We start from the raw sequence: 26,269 nt of genomic DNA, 5'->3' as shown, positions 1-26,269 counted from the left end.
AGGGAAAGTAGAAACAGAAAGCTGAAGATTCAAATCAGCTGATTCAATGTGTAGGAAAATGGTGATATCTTCAAATTTAATGCAAAAATAATAACAGGACAGGAAGACAATTATTTACTCTCAATCCTCCTTTATATTTGGAAGGAAAACGAATTCCAAAACTTAAAGGATTTTTTTAAAAAGTAATCCCAAAAACAACGATAAGCACCAAGAGAGCCAGCTTCTCCTCACTGTAGAAAGCCTCTCTTAGGGTATGCATACTTTAAAAATATATATAAATTTGGTGATTTAGAAATGAGGTGGCCGGTCTTAGCGACCCTTTAAGGCTACAGCGCAGCTTGGAAAATGATGACGGCCCCACCTCCCAGCTAGCTCTTACCAGTCGAACAGAAAACGCTATTTATGATCTGGCTACAAGCAGCCATCCGGAGGACAGATGGGGTATTCCAGGTGTTTTCCTTTATCCGGAGAAAACTCCTGGGCTTCAGGAAAACCTTTCTGAGCCCAAAAAAATTTGCCACATTGTCAGTTCTGCCTGCTAAGCCTGCGGGCACAGCTGCTCAGGCCACCATGTCCCCACCGGCAGTACTTGCAAGCTGGCCAGAGCTTCTGATCAACTAATGAAGGTTACAGAGCTTGTCAACTTGTGGTTAGCACTTTTTAGGGAAGCAGTGTGCTGCAGAGAAAAGCAGCTCAGGAAGAGATAGCTTGTTTAAGCAATCTCTCCTCCCTGAAAGGAGGCAAAAAAAGAAAAAAAATGGGTCAGACACAGGACACCACGGTATGAAGAACTTTATCTGAATAAGACAGCAGTAACCAGTGATATTCACAGCATCTCTCTCTCAGTCACATGTTTGCTTAGCAACCATTTAGCTTAATGACAAAGTCGCTAGAATGGATTGTGGTTGCTAAACAAGGAGAGGGTGTAATGAAATTAAATCCAGATATTCTATCACTTCCTTACTAAGATTTTGTTAGCCATGTGTGTAAGTAATGTAAATCACAGTAAAATTGTATGAGAGTGGTGGTTTCTTTTGTTTTGTTCTGTTCTCTTTGCATTATGACACATCACAGAAGTAGAACAGCTGAATAACTGTCAAAATATATTAATGTATAATCAAGCAAAGTCCTGTCTACCTCAGATCCTCACAGTGGTTAACTAGATGCCTCTAGGAAGTTCACAAGCAGGATATTAAGTGTCTAGTCCTAATTTGAGAGCCAGTTTGGTGTAGTGGTTAAAGGAATCAAGTTAGAAACTAGGAGACCATGAGTTTTAGCCCTACCTTAGGCATGAAGCCAGCTGGGTGACTTTGGACCTCGCTCTCCGCTTGAGGAAGAAGGAACTAGCAAGCCACTTCCAAAAATGTCATCAAGAAAACTGCAGGGACTTTTCCAGGCAGTTGCCAGGATTGATCCCCCCAAAAGTCCTAACTTACTATTGTTCTCCAGCAACTGCTGCCTCTAATATTGGGGGTGGCATATCACAGACATAACTGTTAGCCATTGGTAACATTATATTTCCTAAATTTGTCCACTGCCTGTTTAATATTATTTGAGTTGGCTGAAGGCAATCACTACGTTTTATAGTGTAAACTGAATTCATGCACTTTCCTTAAACTATTTTAGAGGTACTAACAGTACTAGTATTAGATAAATATTTTGATTTATTGCTGCATGTTATTTTGATCACTTTGTGCATCCCACAAAGTAGTAGAACAAATTATTTTCATTCTCCCCCTCCAAAAGAGATTACTTTAATTTCTGAGTTGCACTGTGCACTTGCTGACTCTCATACAAATACATTTAATCCTTCTCTGTCTTTTGCCTCTCCCTACTAGCGATCAGTGGAGATTGCTGGTTTCTTGCTACTATTATCAGCAAGAAACCATAGATCTGATGTTCAAGAATCACCAGATTAAGTATTCAGCTAACTGGAGTATTGGGGGGTGGGGGGGAGATCAGGTTGTTTGCTTTTCAAATGGGAGTAGGAAATTATTTCAATTTGTAACTAATTTACTTAACAATTGATTCCAAAATGAAACATTTTAAAAATGTTTTTAAAAAACAGATATAATGAACCAACATCAACCTTTTTCCTAGGGGAAGTAATAGCAGTTTTTTAAAAATCTAGGAATCTCATCTTTAAAAAAACACATCAATGTTTATGTGAAAAATAGTGATCTCATAGTTTTGCAATATATTCAGTTTTTTTCTCCCCCCTAATTTCTTTTGGTGAGGTGGACTGGTGAGGAGCATTAAAGCAAGGTACTCTCCTTTGCTGGGTGTATTTTAAAGAATCTTCCTTTCACACCTTTTATAAGCACTGCCAGTAGTATAAATAACTGGAAGATAGCTATTTTGCAGTAATATTGTTAGGTTTGGGGGGTTTCAGATTCTGGAGACACCTCTAGATTTTGCTTCAGCCTGTTATACTGTAGTCCACAAATCATATTTTGTTTATACTTTTTTCACTATTTTATCACCAAATAGTTATTGCCTGGTCTACTATAGAACAGGTTTTATGTGCTCCAAGGGGAGTGTTGTTCAGGCCACCAGATTAAATAGAAAGAAGTGGAAATTATGCTCAAGGCACTAACAAGGATTCAGAAGACCACCTGGGATAAAAAAATAACTCTGTGTGTAAAGATCTATTCATTTTTTATGTGAAAAGGTCTTTCAAAAGGCAAGAAAACTGTAGGAAATTTTAATGAACAGAAATGAAAATGTGTTATTGTGTGCTATATCTGTCATTGTACACAGATAATGAAAATATTTTATTAAATTTCCTTATATAGGAGAAGTTTCCATCTTCTGAAAAAAAATGAAAAGCTACTTCGGGAACTTCGACATTTGGATTCAGGACAATGGCAAGTTATCTGCTATAAGCAATCTTTAAGTGTGGTAATAATTTCATTTTTGAAATTGCACTTCAATATACTTATTTTTTACATAATGTAGATTTCAAGATGTTACAAATTCTTAGCAATTTCTATGAAACTAGACATTTTTATAAAAATCTGAGTAATGAATTGTAACCTGCCCAGAGTCACTTGCAAGATGGGCGGTGCAGAAATGTGAGGGAGGGAGGGAGGGAGGGAGGGAGGGAGGGAGGGAGGGAGGGAGGGAGGGAGGGAGGGAGGGAGGGAGGGAGGGAGGGAGGGAAGGAAGGAAGGAAGGAAGGAAGGAAGGAAGGAAGGAAGGAAGGAAGGAAGGAAGGAAGGAAGGAAGGAAGGAAGGAAGGAAGGGTCTTTAGAGCTAACATGCCAGTACCTATAGCTCTGAGTTAATTCAATACTGTTTAGTTTATTAGTACTCTATGTTCTAAGTTTGTAAAAACAGGTAATATTAATTCTTAGTCATGGAATAAAATCATTGTTTAAGCCCTTAGTGCTCTAATGGGAATGGAACTGACTACAGGGGGAAATGCGGACGGACTATTTCTTTCAGCTAAATCATTAGGGGAAAAAAAACTAGTATATTTCAGAAGACCCTTATTTCAACCAGAGAATTGTATGTCTTTATTGCGTACAGGGCCGATTTTGGTGAACTATATAAGGCCTTTAAGCTTATGACTAATAGTAATCAAAGAAATTTATAACCCATTATAACTCTTGTGCAAATGTTATTAATATCTGTGTTTTCATATCTTCCAGCTAGAGCAAATTTTTTTAGCCATTTTAAGGGAAAATACTGTTTTCTTAGAGATTGCCAGGTTTTGCTGCTATTTGAAGAAAACCTGTTTGCATGGGTGCATTATGTTTTCAAATTGCTGAATTACAGTCTCTTCTGTGCCTATGAATTTTAACTTTGACCTAAATCAAGGTGTAGTAGCAAAGGTGGCTGATGCCAATTACTTTGAAATAGTTGGTAACCAATTTTGATTAAATTTAGAAACCAAGCTAAGATCTGGCCTCTCATTTATCCCCCCCAAATTTGAGAAACTTAAAAGTAAAACTTACTTTTGCAACATCAAAAAATGCTTTATAAGTAAAAGTTATATTTGTACAGTATTATAAGATACATAATTCTGATTATAAATCTACTTCTGTTTTATTATGACACTAAGAGAATAGGCTTAAAAAATGCCTTGGCAATGATCCTTGCTTTAGGACTATAAATAAATAAACGAATAAATAAAAGCTGAAATCCACTTCAGATAGATTCAGAACTAAGAAAATAATATTAACTCCTTTATATAGCCACTATTTCTTAGTGATGTCAGAGGATATTCTTATGTAATTGCAGTCATATGTCTTACAGCCGAGAGACACACAAAATTGCAGTATTTTATGTTGCTGAGGGACAAGAGGATAAACACTCCATCCTGACTAATACTGGAGGAAGCCAAGCCTATGAAGATTTTGTAGCAGGTCTTGGTTGGGAGGTATACTTCTAACACTTTGTTATTTTATATTTTCAAATGTTGTGCTGCATTGAGTAACAGCATTTACTTAAGAATTCATATTAGAAACAGTTTGGGATTTCTTTCAGTCTGATCACTATCATGCCTATGTCACAAGCTGCCTATAGAACTTGTAAGGGGGTGGCTATCATTCCTATCATACGTCTGAAGCAGACTTTTTTGTCATATCAACAGTCTTTTATCAGAGGAAAAGAATAGACATCACTGTGCTTTGTGGTGCATGATACTTCTAAAAGCCAAGATCTTTGTGGATGGTGGGAAGAACAGGGATATGTTAGTTTCACAATTATTCTTACAATATCTGGAGATTATGTTGTAATTTTTAGTAAATGGTCAAATTTCAATATTTGTGAAATTTGCCAGTTCTATGTTTGGTGATAGGAGGACTAGCTCTGTGTCAGGCTCCTCGATCAAATGTCAATACAACATCTGATCGAACTCACTTCCATCTTGAGGAAATCCAGAAACCTGTGTCAGCAGACTGGGAGTCACCAGCAGGGAAGGGGAGCGAGATTGGAGTGTGAATTATATTGTTTGGGTTAGGTGCCCCTTGCCCAAGGTCAGTGGGCAGAAACCATTCAAGACATCTGCTGGCACCAGGGAGGGGGTGCATGCCTAGGCGGGGAGTGTGGTGGGGGAATTAGAGGTTTCTGATTTTAAACTGTAGAATGTGCGGGAAACAGCCATTCGCAACTTTGTCCTTGTATCAGACGCTTTGCGTCTCAATTAAACAGTTAATTGAGCCCAAGTCTCTAGACTGTCTTTGAGTGAATGCTCGAGCGTGCTGGTCATTACACTCTGCTTCTTTAGAATCTATGAACAACACCAAATCCTATGTACTGTAGCATCTGTTTAGATAGAACAGCTCTATTGAGAAGCACTCTATTTATTTAGAGGAAACATCTAGACAGATGTTCACCACCTACAATTCCAGTGTCCACTGCATGGAACCTAATGATGGCTACTAATACTATCTGAAATGGCATAGTACAGATCATAATTAAATAGCCAGTGTGAGAATAGTACACTTGAAAGTTGCTATCAGGCCACTGGAAATAACAGTAGATGAAATTAACATAGATAGCAGCAATTGTGTTTGCCTGTATGCTGAAGTTTGGGGACTTTTTCCAAGTTTTCTATCAAATTTCTCAAAGCTGAGTCATTTTAGCAGAACATAGATAATTATTGGTTGAGTGAATTCTGAAATACAGTAGCTAGATACTGTGGGGTAATTTTATTCTTCTTGGGTTTTTACATATTTGGATTTCAGGGAAAGCAGTCTGTAATAGAGAAAATAAATCTAGGTTAATAAACCAACTTCATTTGACAAATCTTTCATCAGATGTCATTTCTGCCAAAATGGATTGGAACCACTATTACTTTATTACAAATAATATGCTGACGTTTTCTGCAATGACTGACATTGTGTGCTGGAGTGATACTGAATAGTTAGAGAACTTTAGCTAGGTTATATTTATGGGTTCAAATTAAAGCTGAAACGGCTCACATTTTGGAGTCCAGGTGCTAGGAAAAGAGTTCTGTGGCAGCAGTGAAATTACAGCCTTTATATAGATTTAACTAGATTGGACTAACATTTCTTAGCTTTGTGAACCTGAGAATTTTGATTTCAAACAATCTACTAAACAGTCTTGATTTGGAATGGGATCAGTAAAATATTAATGACAATGAAAAAAATCTCAGTAATAAGTTTTTTCCCTCCTTAATCCCCCCAAAATTGTGGACCCTATGGTATACTGTGGTCCTGAGTCCAAAAAAGGCTATATACCCAAACTCTAATTTATATTTATATGTTTTTCTTATATAGTGTTGGCTTTTTATTTTAGGTGAACCTCACAAATCATTGTGGTTTTATGGGAGGATTGCAGAAAAACAAAAGCACTGGATTGACCACTCCATATTTTGCTACCTCTACAGTTGAAGTAATGTTTCATGTGTCAACCAGAATGCCTTCTGATTCAGATGACTCTTTAACAAAAAAGGTAGGTATTCCAAAGTAACCTTCCTTGGTCTAATCAGCTAGTATGGTGTAGTGAGTGATTAAGTTATTGGACAGAGATCTGAGAGGCTCTCAACCATGGAAACTCACTGAGTGACCTTGGGCCACTGACTATCTCTCAGCCAAATCCACCTCACTGAGATATTGTTGTGGGAAAACTTGGGAAAGGGTGCACACTAATGAAGGAAAGCAGGGTATTCAGTAATTCTAACAAATAAAAAGCCTGGTACATTACAGCATTGGGGGCTGGTTCAAAGTCCTGCCACTCCAGTATGCACAGATAACTGGGAAGAGTCACACTGGCAGAAAAGCCTGAAGTTGATCAGTCATCTGGCATGCCGAGCCTTTTTGTGGTGTTGCAGTGAAAAGTTGGAGCAATGGAAATTGGTTTGGGTGAAGGTACAAGTGTTGGATTTACTCAAGCCCCACAGCTGTCTGGGCATAGGACTTCCACACATAAAACATGGTTCCTGTCTGCTGACATTCTGGAGGACAATTTTCCATCAAGTGCTCATGGAACTAGCCTGATGGACTGCTTTAGGAACTCCTTATATTATTGATTACGGGAGGATTAAGATCTTAGACCGGTTTAATGCTGTTGGGTTACATACATAGTCAGGAGTGTGCCAGCTACTAATCCTATTGGTATTGGGGCTAGCAAGGGCTACACAGGAGTATGTTGCATTTGGGCAGCCTTCACAATGGCTTGGCTTCTCCTGCATCTGCTGAATGTATTACAGCAGGGCAGGGGGCTATGACTTGGCAGGCTGAGAGTGGTTGGTTGAGGATTATTATGTTAAAGGGTTTCTAGGACTTGTGGGAGAGGAGGCAGGAAGACTGATGAAGGAGATAAGTAGGCAATAAGTAAGTAAGTAAGAGATAAGTAAGGAGTAAATCTAAGTGGTATGGACAGAAGGAGATATGACATCAATCTGGGAGCAGGCTGCATACAGGGAAGGCAAGATACTGATTTCACATTCTAGTCTCCACCAGAATGGTTGTGTGATGAGAGCTTTGGATTGGATTGTAGCTATGCATCCTCTCCCTGTTTGTTGATCCTGTGATACTTCTTGGTTTTCTGAGGAGCTTTGGAAGATGAAACGACAGAAGAGATGCCTAGAAAACCATTGGAGAAAGATGACGAGTGACCCTAAACATGTGTAAGAACCCATAGTAGGGATTACACCATGTCAATAAGAGTGAGACAGTGTAGGTATTTTTCACTCTTCTCATGTCCACAGATAGCCAGCTAGTGCCCCTGTTTAAAGTGATTGGTTCTGTATGGGTCTCAATATCTATAGGGCATTATGAAGAATATTCTAGGTATCTGGCAGATAAAGTCAATTGGATTCATTCTTGAGTTGAACTCCAACTGGGAAGGTCCTGTTGAGTTGGCCAAGGCATGCTCTTCTCTTGTTAGGTGTGAAGTGTTTCACTTTGTGATGCCTGAAGAAGTGGATGGGATCCTTGAGTCTGTTAGTCCAACCACTTGCATTTTAGATCCATCTCCCTCCTGGTTGGTTAAGCCCTCCAGGAGGTGGCATGTGGTTGGATCCATGTGATAGTAAATTCATCCTTGACAGAGGGGTTGTTTTTTCTGCTCTGAAGGAGGCAATGGTATGTATGCCCCATTGTTGGACTCAGTGTTTCTGAACAATATTTCTCTAGTCTTCAACCTTTTTAGGTAAAGTTGTTGAAAAGGTGGTCAGACTACAGCTCAATAAGGCACTGGAGGAAATGTATTTTCTGGACCTGTTGTAGTCTGGTTTCAGGCTGGGGCATTGTATGAAGACAGCATTGATTCCATTTGTTGATGACCTCTGGCAGAGATGGGATAGCAGTGGTGGAACTGTCCTGGTTCTTCTTGATCTCTCAGTAGCTTTTGATACTGTCAGTCATGGTATTCTTCTGGATCAGCTACAGGGTCTGGGAGTAAGAGGCATGGTATTGTGGTAATTCTCCTCTTGTCTCCATGGCCAATTATAATTGGTGTTGACAGGTTGGGAGAGGTCCAACCCTCTAAGTTCCAACAAAGTGGGCATGCTTTGTGTCCCTTCCGTTAAACAATGTCATCTGATGGGATCTATACCTTCTCAGTCATGGCACCTGCCCTTTGGAATAACATTCCCTCCAGAGTTCAGACTGCCCCAATCCTGCAAGCCTTCAGACAATCTTTTAAAACTTTTTTTTTAAATTGGGGTGGCCTTATAAATCAGATAGATAGATAGATAGATAGATAGATACATAGATAGATAGATACATAGATAGATCAAGTTGTGAAAAACAATTCATTAAAGGCTTTATTTTTATTCAGGTACTAAACTGATTATAACTTTTCTAAATCAACTTAACAACTTTGCCCCACATTCATATACATAAAAATGCCTCGCTGGACACATGCATTTTTAATGTAACTAGTTTCTCTTCTTTCTTGCAAAAGTAATAGTACTTAGTAGTGTGTAAATATATAAGTACACATATCAGTATATAGGCAGTATATTGACAGAGGTATGGGTGCTGTTCTATGGCCTTCTTGCCACAACAGTGTTTCCTACAGATAAATAGGTTTTACATCTTCTCAATATTTTGCTACTATAGTCTATAATAGTAAAAGGCAACATGAACAATGAGAAGAGTCTTAAGAAATAAGCTTGTAAAATTGTTCTGTATTTTTTGTATATAAGCAATACATGCAGTCTCAAAATGAGGTGTGGGAAAAATGGAACGTCTTCTCTGTGATAGTCCACACTTTAGGAATATCCTAATCCAAGAAATAATCCCAATTTGCTGATGGTTGGAGAGCAGTTTACAGCAGCTCTTTTCCAACAAGTCTTTGGCCCCAGTTGACAAGGTGGCTATAATTATGTTTTTATGGTGATATGGGTTCTTTTTGTTTTTGTTTGTATTTGTTGTAAACTGCCCAGAGACCTTCAGGACTGGAGTGGGTTATAAAAAATAATTTCATTTTGAGTGAGACTCACTAACCACACTTGTTAGCATAGGGGAATCTAGCAGAATACTGTTAATTCCAATATCTAAAAGTATCAGGGCTGTTTAAAATTCTTCTTTTCCCTGATCCACTTCCAACTTGGATATTTAGAGATTTATTTCTCATAGGATAGATAGAGGATGCACACTTTACCATGAACAACTATATCTAAAGTATATTACCATATAACAATACTGTATTTGCAGCCAGCACATGTGATCAGCACCTGCCAGTGCTTTTATAACAATCTCAAAAATAATTTTTTTTGCACTATTGGTATTTCTTTTTTCATTTTAAAATCCAATAAATTCCATATTACTGATATAAATAGAAAAAGACAGGGAATATTTGTCCTATTACAATGAATAGTTGGCTATCATTAGATTGTGAACCTTCTATTCTGTACATATATCTTTAGATGTTCTAATCCATTCAGCAGACACATTAATGAGCACTTGTAGAAGTACAATATTGGAAGAAGTGAGGCAGGTTGACCTCAGCATGGAGTTTAATACCTGTAACTGAATTATATCACCAACAGTTAGTATAGAGAAATAGCTGTGCCTCTGGCAATTTTCAGATTTGTTCTATGTTCAGTCTCTAATAATTTCCTGTGTTATTATTTAACAGACTTTGTGCTCTAAAAAATTTCACTGGTATCTTAAAAACTCCCATCAAACTGCCAATTTCCTCCTACAATTCAAGATGACTATTTATTTAGATGTATAGACCACCAAATCCAGAGACTCTAAGCAGTATTTCATAACATGAACTCAGTGATTCTGATTGGGAGATTACTGATGTAGCTCAGGCTGAATTAGGTATGTTTCATCTACCTATAGTTAAGATGAAATACAGTTTGTCCAGATTCAGGCTGAATAGCAAACTGCAGTTAAAATAAAATATGCAAATACTTCTGAGCTATACATAACTATAGCAGAGAAGTATCAGCAAAACATGCAAAGCTGAAACTCACAGCAACTAATTCTCATAACAACTGCTTATTTATTTGTTTGTTTGTTTGTTTCTCAAATTTTTGCTACTGCCCATCTCCCCCACCCCACCCCAAGAAGGACTCTGAGCGGTTATAGTTAGTTTTATGCTTGGAAAAGCTCTAGGTGTGTTCCACTCCTCAAATGATTGTAAATAACTTGTTAATGGGATATCATAGCAGCATCTGTTATCTAGATTTGTGTAATTCTCTCTTCTACATACTAGATATTTGTATAGTTTGTTTGGTTCCTGTTTCAGCTAAGTAATATAGAATGGCCTCTATCTTCATGTGGATGACAACTTCTGCTAGTAGATGGCAAATCTGAACAAAGAACAAAAAGCTAAGAGATTATTAACAGGCTATCTGAGACTAGCAGTTAAGACTGCCATCCCACAGCCTCTGTTTGAGCATTCCAGAGACCACTAAGTGGATCAGATTTCTCTCAAATATTGATTCTCTACCTTTCCTGCCTCCAGCCCTTACAGAAACATTCTTCTTTCCTTTATGGGGTTAGCATTTCTGTTATTGCAGTACTAACTCCATATGAGGAGAAAATGGAGTGTATGAAGGAGCAAAAGTGGTACCATATTGGACTGAAGTGCTCCCAATTCATACCTCCATCCCACAGTAAACGTTGATCTGTCCTTGAGCTGGTCTAAAGTATTTCCCCAATAGGAAGGATATTTTTGAGCCAGGTGAGAAAAGAAAGATTCAAATGTGGCTCCATCTCACTTCTGTAAGCAGGATCTTAGAAATACTGGAGCCTTTGACATAGAAGTACTTCAATTAAAGGAATATGATTGTTGTGTATGGCATTTAAGTTTTATTGATCTCAGTGAAACATTGATTTTTCTGTATTCCATATTATGCTCTTCAGACTTTTTACCAGCAGAATCAGTCCAGCATATTTTTAAAAGATAAATAGATATCTTTGCTTCCAGCTTGATTTTTTTTAAAAATGGAATCCAATTGTTTTTAAAGTTTAATAATAACATTTACATATTTTACTGAGTGAACAAAGAATTTTGCCATGAAATTCAGTAGGGAAAAGAAAGGAGAATGTCACAGAAGCTGTTCTAAGGAACTGTGTGTTTAGCTGAGAAGGGTAAAAAATAATCTCTTGAATATCTGCTGATTGCAATGGGTATGTCCTAATTGCTGCTGATCATTGAGAGTGGCTGATTGAGTGGCTGCTTCCTGCTCAATAAGCAGAGAGTGTAAGGGGAATGTAAGACAGCCAGGTTCCAGGAAGAGCTCACTGAACAAGCATACATGGAGATGTAATGGGAGTTTGACCCAGGAATTTAAGAGGCAGAGCCTTAATTTTTCTTTTAAGTCAGGAGTTTGTACTTGGCTAACCTGAGAGACTGAGAAGAAAGAAATAAAGCCTCCTATTGGTAGTACCTTAGATAACAAAAGTGAAGGTTAAAGGACAGAAGTCTGGTTGGGATGCACTGCTTGTGACAAGTTTGTGTTTCTGCCTAAGAACAAGCTGGCACGTATTTGCAACAAATATAAGCTTGTAACCCTACAGCAGTGCTTGACAAGTCAGAGGACTGAATGGGGAGTGGCAGTTCTCAGATAGATAAGGATTCAAATTACTATTGTTCAGACAAGCTATTACTATAGAATCCTAATAACAGAAAAAAGACTGGCCCCTTACCACTGCACTATAAGGCAATGAGAAAAAAAAATCAAAGTCCCCACCTAATGCAACCGGATATATTTCAGTTCTAAAGGAAAAATAGTTCATTTGCTGGGATTTTTTTAATTCCTACTTTCATGTTAATAAAACATGAATATGTTTGGATAGCTGAGAGACCACTTGTCTCCAATTGTTTCTGCCCGCCCAGTATGTTCCAGCAGAGTGGGTGTGCTCCAGGCCCCCTCCATTAGATGTTGTCATCCTGTGGGGCAAGGAAGCATGCCTTCTCTGTTGCGGCCCCTACCTTCTGGAATAGTATCCCCCCAGAGATCAGGATGGTGCCTTCTCTCCTAGGGTTTTGGAAATCATTGAAAACCTGGCTTTGGTCCCAGGCTTGATGTTTATTATTTGTCTAAGGCCGCTGTTTTGTTTTGTTTTGTTGATTCTTTTGTTTATTAGATCATTTTAGTCTGGGCAGGCCATCTGATTTAATGTTTTTAGCTATTTTTATCATTTTTTCTAGTTTTGTACACCACCCAGAGTTCATCAGAGTTGGGCAGCCAATAAATTTAAATAAATAAATAAATAATAAAGCTTCTAATGAGAGCTCTGAGGTTCTTGCTATTGGAAGAGATTTACTTTTGATTCAGGCAGCTACCAACTGCATGACAAAAAGAGACACAGTAATAGAACCATCTCCAAGTATTAATAAATTTAATGACAATTATTCTCCCTGCTAATCCAAATGGAGACAGAAAATACTGCAGAGAAGGGTTACTACTATATAACTATAGTATTCATTTTATTTATTCAATTTAGGCACCACCCAATTCCAACTGACTCTGGGCAGCACACAGTATAATATAATATAAGAAAAGCCAAATATGAATCCAAACAAGATGGTATATATACAGACAAAAGCAAAAATAATAAAGGTACACCCAACAAAGGGCCAATCCATCTTAACCCAAGGCCTGGGAGAACCAGATCTTCAAAGTTCTCTGGAATGCCAACTGGGTGGGGACCACACAGATTTCAGGATGGATCTCTACCAAATATCATGCACCATTTACATTTGTAGTTCATTGTGTAATTTAAATAAAAATAGACACAGATTTCACAGGTGGAAAAAGTAAGTACATCCCTATATTTATCACTACCTCAAATACCTAAAATTAGAATCAGGTGCAAATGATTAGAACGTTAGAGAGGATCTAGGAGGAACTTGTCTTATTTAAAACTCAGAAATGTAATTTGATTTGTTCTTTGTTGTTGAAGTGTGTGGTATCACCATGCCTAGATTGAAAGAGCTCTCTGAGACCTTCAGAAAAAGGTTATAGATGCCTATGAGTCTGGGAAGGGATTCAAAAAGATCACCAAGCAATTGGACATGAATCATTCCACTGTCCAGATCATGTGCAAATGGAGATTTCAAACAACTGCTACCTTGCCCGTGCCAGGTCATCCCAGCAAGTTCAGCCCGAGAACAGAAAATTCAATGCTAAAAGAAGTCTCTAAGAATCCCAGAATTTCATCACGTGACCTACAGATAGCTCTCACAACTATTGGTGTCAAAGTACATGAGTCTACCATTAGAAAGAAGCTGCACAAATTAGATCTACATGGAAGGTGTATCAGGAGGAAACCTTTGCTGTCCAGAAAGAACATCAGAGCAAGACTAATGTTTGCTCATGAACACCTAGGCAAAGACCAGGACTTCTGGAATATGTGCGCTGGACAGAAGAGGCAAAGATAGTATTATTTGGCCATAGTACCAGAAGACATGTTTGGCAGAAAAGAAAGACAGCATTTCACCAGAAGAACCTGACATCAACTGTAAAGCATAGTGGTAGAGATGTTATGCTTTGGGGCTGCTTTGCTGCATCAGGGCCTGGGCAGCTCACCATCATAGAATTCACTATGAATTATTTATTGCACCAGAGGGTGCTTCAGGATAATGTGAAACCATCTATCAGAAGATCAAAGCTCAACCAAAAATTGATCTTTCAACATGGCAGTGACCCTCAGCATTCTAGTAAATCCACCAAGGAATGGCTGGGGAAAAAAAAGAAATGGAGGGTTCTGGAATGGCCAAGTCAAAGCTCAGATCTAAATCCCATCAAGATGCTGTTGGGTGATCTGAACCAGGCTGTGCATTGCAAGAAACCCCTCAAACATCACACAACTGAAAAAAAATCTGCATAGAGGAGTGGGAAAAATTTATCCCAGCCAGTGTCAAAGGCTAGTAGACAGTTATAAGAAATGTCTACTTGAGGTTGTTTCTGCCAAAGGGGGCAATGCCAGAGGTGTATTTACTTTCTCCACAGAAGGAAATGGCTATCTGTTAATTTTTTGTTGAATAAATGATTGCAAAGTCCATTTTTCATAGTTTTTTGTTCAATTACTTTATATACAATAGTTGGAATGAAGATAAAAAATATTGATATGTCCACATACGTTAAAAAAGGAAAAAAAAACTTTACATGGGGTGTACTTACTTTTCAACATGATTGTAATTCCTTTAGTTTCTTTGCCTCACTCTTTTTACTCCTATTCTATGCTCTGCATATCATTATTTACCCTGAAAGAGAATTTTATGATCAGTATATTTGAATGTACCAATTTTGAGAGTATATTTTCCTCTTATCCTTTTTTTCTTTTAAGGTTAGCAGTTTAACAAGGGGAAGTGGATAACAAAAGCAACTCTGAACAAAAGCAACAACAAGATCATGGTCTTCAAGAAATTTAGTGTCCTCATCTGTTCTTTAGATCACTAGGTTCTACACATTAGTGATAATTTTGGCAAGAGTTCAAGGGTTAATGTAATATCTAAATAAAAGGAAATTGAGCCCTGCATTATTTCACTTGTCTTCTCTTTCCAAAACTAACTTACTTAATTTTTTAAAAAGTAAATACTTGAATTCTTCCTGCCAGTGTACTTTGCTTTTACTATCGTTTATTACTTCAATTATGCTTGGTATCACTTAGAATGATCTGCCACTTGGAAATCTCAGTGTAGCCTGCAGCTCAGTATTAACTCTGGCTGGTATTGTAACATGTACAGCATATGACATTAATGTATCAAAATTAAATTTGATCATCCCTTCTGGTTATATTTATTTCACATTTCTTTTGTATTCAGTTAACATAAACTTATTATGAAAGCTGACACATGATGAGGCTATAAAGGAAGAATGTTTTCAACTATTTCGATTTTTTTTAATGAAATTTCAGATATCTCTGCTTTTCCAGTGGTTGACTTCTTCAGTGCTTTAGTAGAAATTGTAACCTGGTGCTGTAACTATAGAAATATTTTTAACTGATCATGTTGGTTTATTGCAGTTCTATCTACTGTAATTGCAAAACTAAATCTTTATGTTAAAAGTTGTTCATTAAACAGAATTATAAGCTATGAAAAGGGAAGTCACAAAAATGTAATAGTTAATACAATAGCTGTTGTAGTAGCACCATTATATTCTAGGGTCACAGTCTGGTAGCCTAGTAAGATCATTTCCTGTATTTATTTATTTATTCATTCATCACATTTATATAGCCTCCCATCTCACATATGTGACTCTGGGTGGTATACAATAAAAACAAACCAGAAAACAAACTTTAAAACTTATAATAAAAACATTAATATTACTTAAAAAGAGTAGGAGAGAGTATCTTTGATATTATGTGCAATGTAGCCATCTCATAAGTTTTCCATATAACATTTGAAGGTCTTATAAATGGATGTACATTGTTTTATTTTGTCTTTATAGCAATATTTCCTTTAGTTTTAGTTTGCAGTTTAGAATTGATAAAATTGCTTTATGATGAAAAGAAAAACAAAGTTTATTTATTTTTTATTTTTCAAATTTTGCCACTGCCCATCTCCCCCGAAGAGAGGGATTCTGGGCGGTTATCCAGCAGTAGAAAATGAGTAGTAAACAGTGAGCTTCTCACCTTTTATTTTGATTGTATACCTAGGTAGGACTTGCTACCTTTATTGTTAACAAAGATAACAACAAATTTCTGTTTATTGTTGTCTGTTAGTAAATACTGTAGTCTATGACTATAGTTAGTGACTATAGTGTTCTGGAAGAGTTGCAGATTCCAATTTCTGGGGTAACTCCATGTGGAAAACATAACATAATCTAATGAAGAAGTCAACAAGGCAAAGGTTACGTTGGCAAGTTCAAAATAATCCGGCAAATCACCAACAGAGCATTAAATGGCAAAGCTTAGATTAGGAAAACTTGTACATTAGGAGGGAGGGTAAGGTGGCATGTCATGATCAAAGCAGTCAATACTTATACACTCTGATCTTTAAAAAAAACAGCCCACCACTACCATCTCTATCTTATCTGTAGAGAGCTTTTCCTTGCGGATTCTCATCCTTCCTATAATTATTCCAAATAGTATTTAATAGATTCTGGTGCTTCCTGGAATTTGAAAAGGAAGACATCTTCAGATGCAGTACTTTTCTTCAACCTGTGCGGTAGCTTCTCCCAACTGTTTCATATAGAGAAGAACGCAGAAAACCCCACAGGACTGTCTACTGGGATTTAAGAGAAGTTTCTTCCAGACTGAGCTTGAGCGCACAGTTCAGAGTAAATACGGAAAGCTTCAACGATTTCTATGAAAATCAACAGGATACACTGTCTTGTTTGCCTTCTGAAATTTAACTGCTCCTTAGTGCATCTGGGACAGTAACTGCCCTCAAACTAGAACTGACCTAAAAGTAGTAGTAGGCCAGTCAAATGGTTTAGTTAGCCATTAGCCATTTAAAGCATAGAAGGTTTATACAAGTAGGAAGAGAAGGTGAGAAAGAAGACTGGGCTTCTAAATGGAATTGTCACAACAATACAGTTTCCTTATAGCTGTTGCTAGGAAAGTGCGGTATTTGTTCCACAAGCAGAGTTTGCTTCCTAATTTTTTGTGATGTTCCCTCAGTGTTGTAAAGTTCCTGCCTCTATCCTAAATTTGATCTTTTTTCCTTATATTTATCATGGCTAGCTGCCAATTGTCCAGAGGGCCATACCAGAGCATCCAAAGGGAGTATCCACACGGTCAAAGTGGCAGGCACAACCAGACAATCAAAGCCCAGCCCATTTTAATTCGCAAGCATGTAAAAAGGGATGGGGCTTTGATCACCAATTTGCTTCTGCCATTTTAACACTGTTCCCCCCCCACCTCCCCCATGGAATTATGCAACAATGATGCTTCATTACACTAAAAAGCCATTATAAATAAACTAGTAAATTCTCACCTACATCTGTATTTAGCATGCCTGGCCAAGGGTCATATTATAAACAACTGTTAGCCTTTGAGGTAGGGCAGGTCAGGAAACAGACTCCACAAGAAATACTGGAACTCTGTATGGTACAGAAACAGATTCTTGAAAGTGTGACGGCGTTTTCCCTTCCCTTCCTCTTATACTACTTTCAGGGTCACTTTCAATATCTTTCTAATGCCTTCTTCCTTTCCTGGGCTTAGTTCATATTTTGCTAACTTCTGCCATGTATATGCTTCTCTATAAGAACTGTCCATTCTGTAAGAAGCTTTCTGATTTTTGGAATTATTCTCCATTGAGTAGTGCACTTGCCTACTACTAGGATGTAAGCTTATTACTTAGCCATAAGGTATAATGCATAACAGTTTTATGAAGAATAATAACAGATTACTCACCTGGGACTGCAGATTTTTGAGTGGTCACCTGTGCATTCACACAACCTGGTTACCCTTCCCTCTCCAGTTGCCTGCTATGGTAAGCATTCCTAGGAACTTTAGGCTGCTGGTGAAGTCCCTAGGAATCTGAGGGAACCATGCTAAGGCACAATTTCTGCCTCAATTCTAGACATTCTGATTATCCATTCTTAATTTATAGATGACCATTCGAAGAATTGGGTAAGTGATCTCCTCATGAATTGGTTTCTCTCTTTGTAATATCTGAATTGGTTTTTACATGTTTATATAATAGAATTAGAACACCAGTATGAAGACAAACATGTATGGGGACATGTATGAAGTCTGATAAAAAATCAGACTTAGGTTCTGATTTCAAACATGCATCAGTGAAAGCAAGGTGGAAGAGTTGTGGGGTAAATAATATAATTCTTAACACTGGGCCCAAATTCAGCTCTATACATCTAATAAATAGTTAAGAAAACCATTTTGTTTATCATTTGAAGATACTGAGGAATCAGTTGTACATAGGCAATTTTTAAAAAATGTGTAGCAGTCAATTATTATTTTTATGTCAGAAGTAGTTAAATAGCATCTTTAGCAAATGTAAACTGCTTTGCGTTGAAATTCTATATCATAATGCTTTAGGCTAAAATTTATTTATATTTATTCTATATTAATTTCAGAATAAGCCCTATTTCTCAAAGTGGGTCTCATTTCTGAGCAGACATGTATGAGAACATTCAGATACTTATTTTTCATTGTTTCATGATAGTTTAATATTGAAATTTGACAAATTAAGCAAAAGCACTGCAGTTGAATAAATTGTATTTTGTGGTTTTAGTGAAAGTGCAAATGTTATTTTTAAAATATTTTGCAGATTTTAAAATACTAATATTATTCTAGCCTTACAAGGAGCTATTTAAGCCTTTAAAAGTTTCCTTATAGCTTTGTTATTATACAGATCCCTTCCACAGCTATTCCATTTTTTTAGACAAATCTTTAATTTAATAGATAGCTTAGACTACAGTCCTAAATAAAACTAAAGATATACTAAGGGGGCATTGGATGTTATATAGGTGCTTCTATCAACAATAGGGGAAGGTCACAAACATTATTGTAGATTCCTTTGTATGCCTGCAGAGAAGTGCAAGGATATCAATGTCCTAACTAACAGCGGTCCTGCTAACAGCGGAAGAGAAATGTTCCTTCACATAGTCTATTAAGAATTCATCAGATTCCTGAGAATTTCTTGATTAATGTATTATATAGATACTACTATGTTATTTCTCTTGTTTCAGCTTAGACATTTAGGAAATGATGAAGTTCACATTGTCTGGTCAGAGCATACTCGAGACTATCGAAGAGGAATCATTCCTACAGAGTTTGGAGATGTACTTATTGTTATATATCCAATGAAAAATTACATGTTCAGTATTCAGATTATGAAAAAACCTGAGGTATGTTCTAAATATTCATATTCAGCTAAGACATTTAGGAAATGATGTTCACATTGCCTGATGAGAGCATACTGGGAATCACAGAAGAAAAAATCATCCCTATAGAATTTGGAGATGTGCTCCAGTGAAAAATTATATGTTCAGTATTCAGATTATGAAAAGAACCTAGGTGTGTTCTAATCATTTGTACTGTGTCCATCAAAAGGGAGATGAGGTGCTGTGCTAGTTGCTGAGGTGAGCATCTTGAGAACAGACTTCATCTTCAGCACAGACTTCAAAAGATCATTTGGGCTATAGAACAATAACACTAGCTATTGTTTGGGTAATTAAATAGCTGCAGTTCAACAGTAGCTACAGATAACCCTGGATCAGAGCATACGTTAGTGGGCCTTTTCTGTCATGGTGTCCTCTGGAACACCATCCCATTTAAGAGTTGTAGGCCCCCACCCTGGCCCTGTTTAAGGAAACCTTTAAAACTTGGTCCTGTTCCCAGACCTGAGTGAGAATAGGTTGTAGACCCCTTGTGGGATGTTTCGGTTGTTTATTTATTGGTTGTTTTTTCCCAGACCTTCTTTTGGATTATACGTTCTGTGTTTTTGTTGTTGTCTTTAGTAAGATTTGGATGGCCTTTTAATTTAATACATGCATACAAACGTACATACAAATGGCATAAATTACCATTATCACTTTTAAACATATAGCTATATTCTGACATTAATTGTATTTATCTATTAATTATATATTAAGATTGCTCTAATAAATACGTGTCCACAAACTATTTATACTTTTTTTCATAAGCAATCATATCCCTACAGCAAATTTGCTACCTGTACAGTTTTACTTGTATTTTAACATTTGAGAGGAATTTTTCATGACATTATTAGGTGTATCAGATTAAACTTAAAATAAATTTGAATATAAGTAATTATTGAAACAGTTATTAATGTAAGAAGGAAAGTATCTCTTTTTGAAAATATCAAATGAGCATATTGGCATCAAGAAGCACAATCTTCTACAGTATTTTAAATAATAATTAATTAGAGGTGTAAGCATTTGTTCATGCTGATTGCTAATTGTTGTAGAAAATACTAATTTAATGGCTGAACTTCTGAACTTTTTGAATTCAGGTCCCATTCTTTGGTCCATTGTTTGATGGTGCTATTGTGAATGGAAAAATTCTTCCTATTATGGTTCGAGCAACAGCTATAAATGCAAGCAGAGCACTGAAATCGCTCATTCCATTATACCAAAATTTGTATCCTTTTAACAAAAACAAAACACCTGGAAGCAAGTCCAGCTGAGCACAGAGTAACTTGCTTCCAGATGATCATGCCTAGGACTATACCATACCTTTGATTGATATTCAGGATTTCCATAAATGCAGTTTTGAAAATCTTAGGAAAATATTTACTAAAATAAAATGCAAGAATAAAATGAAATGATAGAAAGGCTTGGCTACAACTTGATTATTTTAGGCAGATATTTAAAATGCTTTGAGTGATTTCTGAATAATTAAAAAATTATTGGTAAAGATAAGATGTTTTAAAATTACTCAATTTTAAATTATCTGGAGGAATTTTGGGGGCTATAAGACAACTCATAAATAATTTTCTAAATCAATACCAAAGGACACTACTACTTGCACATACGTAGCATAAATGCTGTTGTCATATTTTTCTACAGTATTACATTCCATTAATTGTAGTAGTAAGTGCCTTTCATGATACAAATCTTATAGAAATGGTTACAGGCGTGTCAGTAATTACAAATAAAACCACAATGAATAATATTTTTAAAACAAAATAATTAAAAAATTAATCATGGAGTCTTCCCATGTGGTACTTGGTAGTAATACCTTATGAGAAGAGGAGGGGAAAGTATGCCAGGAGCAGATTTTTGAGCTAGTCTTTGCCTCTATTTTCAATGATATTCATTTCTTATTAGACATAATTATTGACAGTGAACAGGTTTGTGCCATTTTATTGTTCAGTTACTAGTGGAAATGCTTTTTAATTATTTTTCTATAGAGAGCGAGCTTGGTTGGACATAGTGTAATGTGTTAAGGTAAGTCAAGCCTCTTTTTGATACTTTCCATGGAGCTGAAAGCTGTATTTGAAACTTTTTTAAGAGTTAGGTTTAATTATATATACTTTAGTTTAAAATCTATACCTGATTGTGGTTATTAAATAAAATTTGAATTTTGAGATCATGAAAGAAGTCATAAATATTATTTTAAATTAACACTGTTATCTAACAGATCTTTTTAGCAAGTATGCAGAACAGAGATAATTTGTAATACATATTACATGTGAAAACAATAAGTCTTTGAATATCAAAATTCTAACAATTTAACTTAATTGTATGATAATTATATAGCATTGTCAGCTATATTCTACTCACTAAATAGTCCTGAGATTCCAGAGCACATATTGTGAGATTTATGTTCATTAAAAATAGTCTGGGACAGCAACATGTCTTGGCTAACTATGTATCAAATGTTGTTCAGTAAATTACAAATGTATTGATTGGCATATGCTGCCTAAATCGATTGTTCTGACAGCCAGAATTACAGTAATCTGTCACTATTGATGACTGTCTTTCAGACTTCGGTACCATTCCTTCATTTGTCTTCTTTTCTTATTTCTGAAGTGCATTTTCTTGCAAGCATCTAGTATTGTTGTGGTAGGTACTTGATGGTCCTTTTTTGTCCCTGGAGACCAATTTATAGTCTTGATCATGCAATTAGAGGTAAAACACCACACTGGGGAGCATGGGTAGGCAATATTTTGCCTAGCAGTTGGATTGTGAGTGTAGTTTAGGCTTGTTCTCAGTCATTTATTAATTAGCAGTTGAGAGAATAGGGTTTTGTTGGTTTTTTATGATGAGGGAGGTAATGAGTAATTCCAAAGCATCACTTAAAATGCCATTGATTTTAGACATTGTAGATTTAGTAGACATCTGAATTAATTTTAAACTTTTGTCTTAACATTTGTAATACAGATTATTCACCCATGTTCATTACAGATATTTAAATATTTTTTACATTATGCATCTGTATGTATGTGCTTACTATACTATTAAGGATCATACCAAAAATATGTCATATCTTCTTTTCTCCTACCTACCTAGCCTCTTCTAATCTGTGATGCTTTGCACTAAACACACTTAGGGAGATCTACTTAGGGATCTACTTAGGGAGAATTTGACTGGTAACTGAATGTGTCCCACTAAACAAACAAAATTCTTCTCTTTCTGTCTGAAAAGGGCTTGTCAAATTTGGAATAAAAAATAAATCAAATTAATTTGGTGGAGTTTACTTACCTATTTTGCCATTCAATTTTTTATTTTAGCATTTAAATCATTTTTAATGATTTTTAATGATTTAAATATACAAGATGTGACTTCTGTGAGATCCATTTTGTCTTTACTTTGGAGAAAATGTACTGTGAGGAATTGCTAAAATTGCTAAAATTGCTGTATTGTTGTATTACTTTAAACTAACAAAGATTTAATTAATAATGTATTCTCTGCATATAGCAACCACACAATTCTTTGACTAAATTTTAATAATCCAAAATGTGTATTGAAGCTAGTTTTTATGTTCAGTTAAAAACTTGAGCAAACTATAGAAAGTTTTATGCTGAGTCTCCTCTTAATACTACCACCAGTAGAACAAAACCTTGCAAAGTTAAAAATTAAAAAAAAAAAAAGCTGAAATTAATGACATTGTGAATGTGTACATTTTTGTAGAAGTAGGATAAAGGTCATACATTATCCATTTCATTTAGAGTGCTTCTACTTATTACCAGTACAGATTTTAAAAACCCTGTTGCCAAGCCACAGTTCCTATCATCTGTTCTTGCTGTTGTGAAAAGGTTCAATTTTCAGCAAAGCCATGCATTTCACAGAAGGTATGTGAGGTGAAATTTCACAGAAGACATGATGGATCTTGATTCTCAGTGATAAACCTTTAGAGCCAGCAGGGTTGGCATATGGTTCAGCATGATACGAAGGCTTGGGTTCCTTAGCTTTACTTTTGTGGTGTGGAGCTGATAAAAACTGGCTATGTATTGTTTCACTGGACACCAATCATAGGCAACAGGAACTGCCCATTTCAACTCTCGGTGGGAAGGAAACCCAGGCACAGTTCACAATAGTGCTATTGTCATGTTGCAGACTACTCTGAACAGCTTGACAGCTTTCAAAGGAGGGGGAGAGAAGTGTTGCTTTTCAAATTGGTTCTCAAAAGAGTGATGGGAAAAACACAGTGCTGATATATTAGCATTCTTTTTCTATAATGTTATCAGTTTATAATAATAAACAGTTGCCTGGTAAGGCTTTTTAAAACTATAGTAATCATCATATACAAGAATGCAATATAAAAGGACAGAAGTCATCAAGACTCTGAGTTGAACAAAGTTCAATGTAAGAATTTCTAATTAAATCTGTGAACATGTATGATCTGCTATAGCATATACAGAAAGATCCATAAGCAGAAATATAATTTAGAATACTTAGAAATCTACTACTCAGTAGATCAGTCTTCCTCATCCTGTTCCTCACTATAGTTCCCCTGGGGATAATTGTAGACGTATACAACTTGGGGAAGGCTGACATGAATTATTTAACATTTATTTTCATGCTGTGAATCAGATTATATATTCCTATTCTTCATAATTCAAAAAAGAGATTCCATTAGTCTTCAATGAAATGTATCCTTAGGAAAGCATATTCTAATGTACTGGAAAGGGAAAGGTTGAAGAGAAGGGGTTTCTCTATACTTTCAAAGAGATTGGTAATTCTTCTTAGTGTTTTAACCTTCAGTATCTATACTGCCTTCAGCAAGGCAAGGGAAATTCAGATTGACAAGATACATAAAAATGAGAGTTGGGGCTTGAAAAGTAGATATTTCTGGTGGCAGAAGCCCCAAAGTCATATGGACAGTGACTTCCTTGAATGATCAATAATATTCTTCTGTCTACTGATTTAGAATATTTAATTACTTTTTAGGATGTAGAGGAGTTGGGTGGTTGTCAGAGTGGCTCTCTCGCATTCAGATTCATTCAATTGACTACCTTTAGCAACATTCATTTCCAAAAATGTCATCTGCTAAAAACAATGTGTCAAATTATAGAGCCTTGTAAAGATGGCAGATTTCTTCTAGTTCATCATTCTGATGAAAAGCAGTCCACAGCTGTTTGGGATAATTTCTCACTATCAGAATTCTGCAAAATGGCTGCTTGATCATCACTGATACTTTTACAGAGTGCTACAGCCCAGTGTCCTGTAGGCCCATCAGATGCTCCTTGATGGCATTGTGCACAAATGATCATTTCAATAACCATTCAGTTGATGTTCCTGTTTCCTGTTTGTATACACTATGCCTGTTCAGATAAAAATATTAATATCCTAGGCAGGTCTTGAGTTTATGCTTTTCTCTTAGCCTTCTTTATTGTCCATTCTCTCTATGCCTGATAATCCCAGATGGGTTTCTCCAGTGACCAGGATCGTCTCCTAAGCTTGTGGACCCACTTCCAAATTGACAGACAGAGCTCTTAATAGTGAAGGTAGGATGTTACGCTTCTCAGGCTGTCTTTGAGCATGAATGAGAGCCATAACATTCTGAAAAGGAAAAAAACTACTATATTGTTTGCTTACTGTGCTCCTGTATGCAATGTGAGAGACAGTCAAGTAATCAGACTTGTACAGCTTTGTTTTCACTCAGATCTAAATTCATCTCCTTGGATCCTAGTCTTTCTTTCTTTCAACTATCTTTCCAAGACTCTGTGTAGGTGAAGATTGGGAGAAAGATTGTCGGCACTTTCTGAAGCCACCTACACAAATAAGAACTGTTGACTTCTCGTCTTCAGAAGACCTGCTACATCAAGGCAAGATTCAAAAACAGTAGAATTGGTCATGAAAAGCAGGAGACTTTTTAAAATAGAATGCTGATTTCAAGCTTGTAGGGTCAGCTTCATTTTTTACCAGAACTACAATATTCCCTACTTGGTGTATTATGTTTACACTAATAATTTGTTTTGGCCATCAGAACTGAATATGGTTTGCACAAAATTTCACTCTTGGTGACTTGCCTTTTTGGGTTTATCATTATAATTTACAGTGTGCAGGAAAGTCCTGTTTGCTGTTATTAAACCCAAGTCAAATTGTTGCTGCTTGGCAAGTTAGAAAATAATTTCAGATAATTTTTTTTCAGAGAAAAGAAGTAGGGATGTGGGCAACAAATACAAAAAGCTTCTTAGAATTCCATGAACGTAATAATAGTTCATTTTTAAACAATATCTAATCAGTATGCTGCATGTATTTCACAGTTGTGAGATATGGGCAACAGGATGCTGAATTGCCCGGTTGTCTTTAGTTTAGATTAGAGATACTAGCTGGAACATGCTTTCAGTAAAATTAGGCTGTAGTTGTGGCAAAATGTGTCAGAACTGACCAGTACTGTGTCCTTAACATTAGCAGAGAATGCAGCATGTTGCACAGTATGGCTAATTCAGGTGATCTTGTCTGGTCTCTGTCTTACTTTATAAGACAGAGCATTATATAAAAGCTTCGGTTGATTGAAGCCATGATGGCAAGTGGAGGTCAATATTCATGGGCCCATCTGTTGCCAACCCGTAGCATATAGAAGATTGCAGTTAGAATAGGAGAGGAATATATTGTAAACAGGAATATATTGTAAGTTAATGGAAAGAAAAGAAAAGAGGGAGGGAGGGAGGGAGGGAATTCTTTATACACAGACACACACACACAATTTTATTATATATATTATTATTATTATTATTAAATAAGCATTAATATTATTATATATTATATATTAAAGCCAGTTTGCTCTAGTGGTTAAGGCCCTTTGCTAGAAACCAGGAATCTGTGAGTTCTAGTCCCGCCTTGGGCATAAAAGCCGTCTGGGTGACCTTGGGCCAGTCACTCTCTCTCAGCCCAACTCACCTCACAGGGTTGTTGTGGGAAAAATAGGAGGAGGAAGGTGTATTTGGTATGTTTACCGCCTTGAGTTATTTATAAAAATAATAAAGATGGGATATAATATAA

The 26,269-nt window shown here is 36.4% G+C and overlaps 1 protein-coding gene across 3 annotated transcripts in view; it reads left to right on the top strand.

The window, feature by feature from the left end:
- RALGAPA1 (Ral GTPase activating protein catalytic subunit alpha 1) overlaps window positions 1-26,269 on the top strand; it is a 164,637-nt gene that overhangs the window by 105,500 nt on the left and 32,868 nt on the right. For all 3 annotated transcript variants that reach the window (XM_063290052.1, XM_063290053.1, XM_063290054.1), the window contains 5 exons: window positions 2,796-2,867; window positions 4,261-4,384; window positions 6,268-6,423; window positions 19,043-19,201; window positions 20,329-20,456. In XM_063290052.1, the coding sequence (XP_063146122.1) occupies window positions 2,796-2,867; window positions 4,261-4,384; window positions 6,268-6,423; window positions 19,043-19,201; window positions 20,329-20,456 (639 nt within the window). The remainder of the gene's footprint in view (window positions 1-2,795; window positions 2,868-4,260; window positions 4,385-6,267; window positions 6,424-19,042; window positions 19,202-20,328; window positions 20,457-26,269) is intronic.

The sequence above is a fragment of the Candoia aspera genome, chromosome 1 (assembly GCF_035149785.1).
Source record: "Candoia aspera isolate rCanAsp1 chromosome 1, rCanAsp1.hap2, whole genome shotgun sequence".
NCBI lineage: Eukaryota > Metazoa > Chordata > Lepidosauria > Squamata > Boidae > Candoia > Candoia aspera.
The sequence above is the reverse complement of the archived record's forward strand: the minus strand, read 5'-3'. Positions and strand labels throughout refer to the sequence as shown.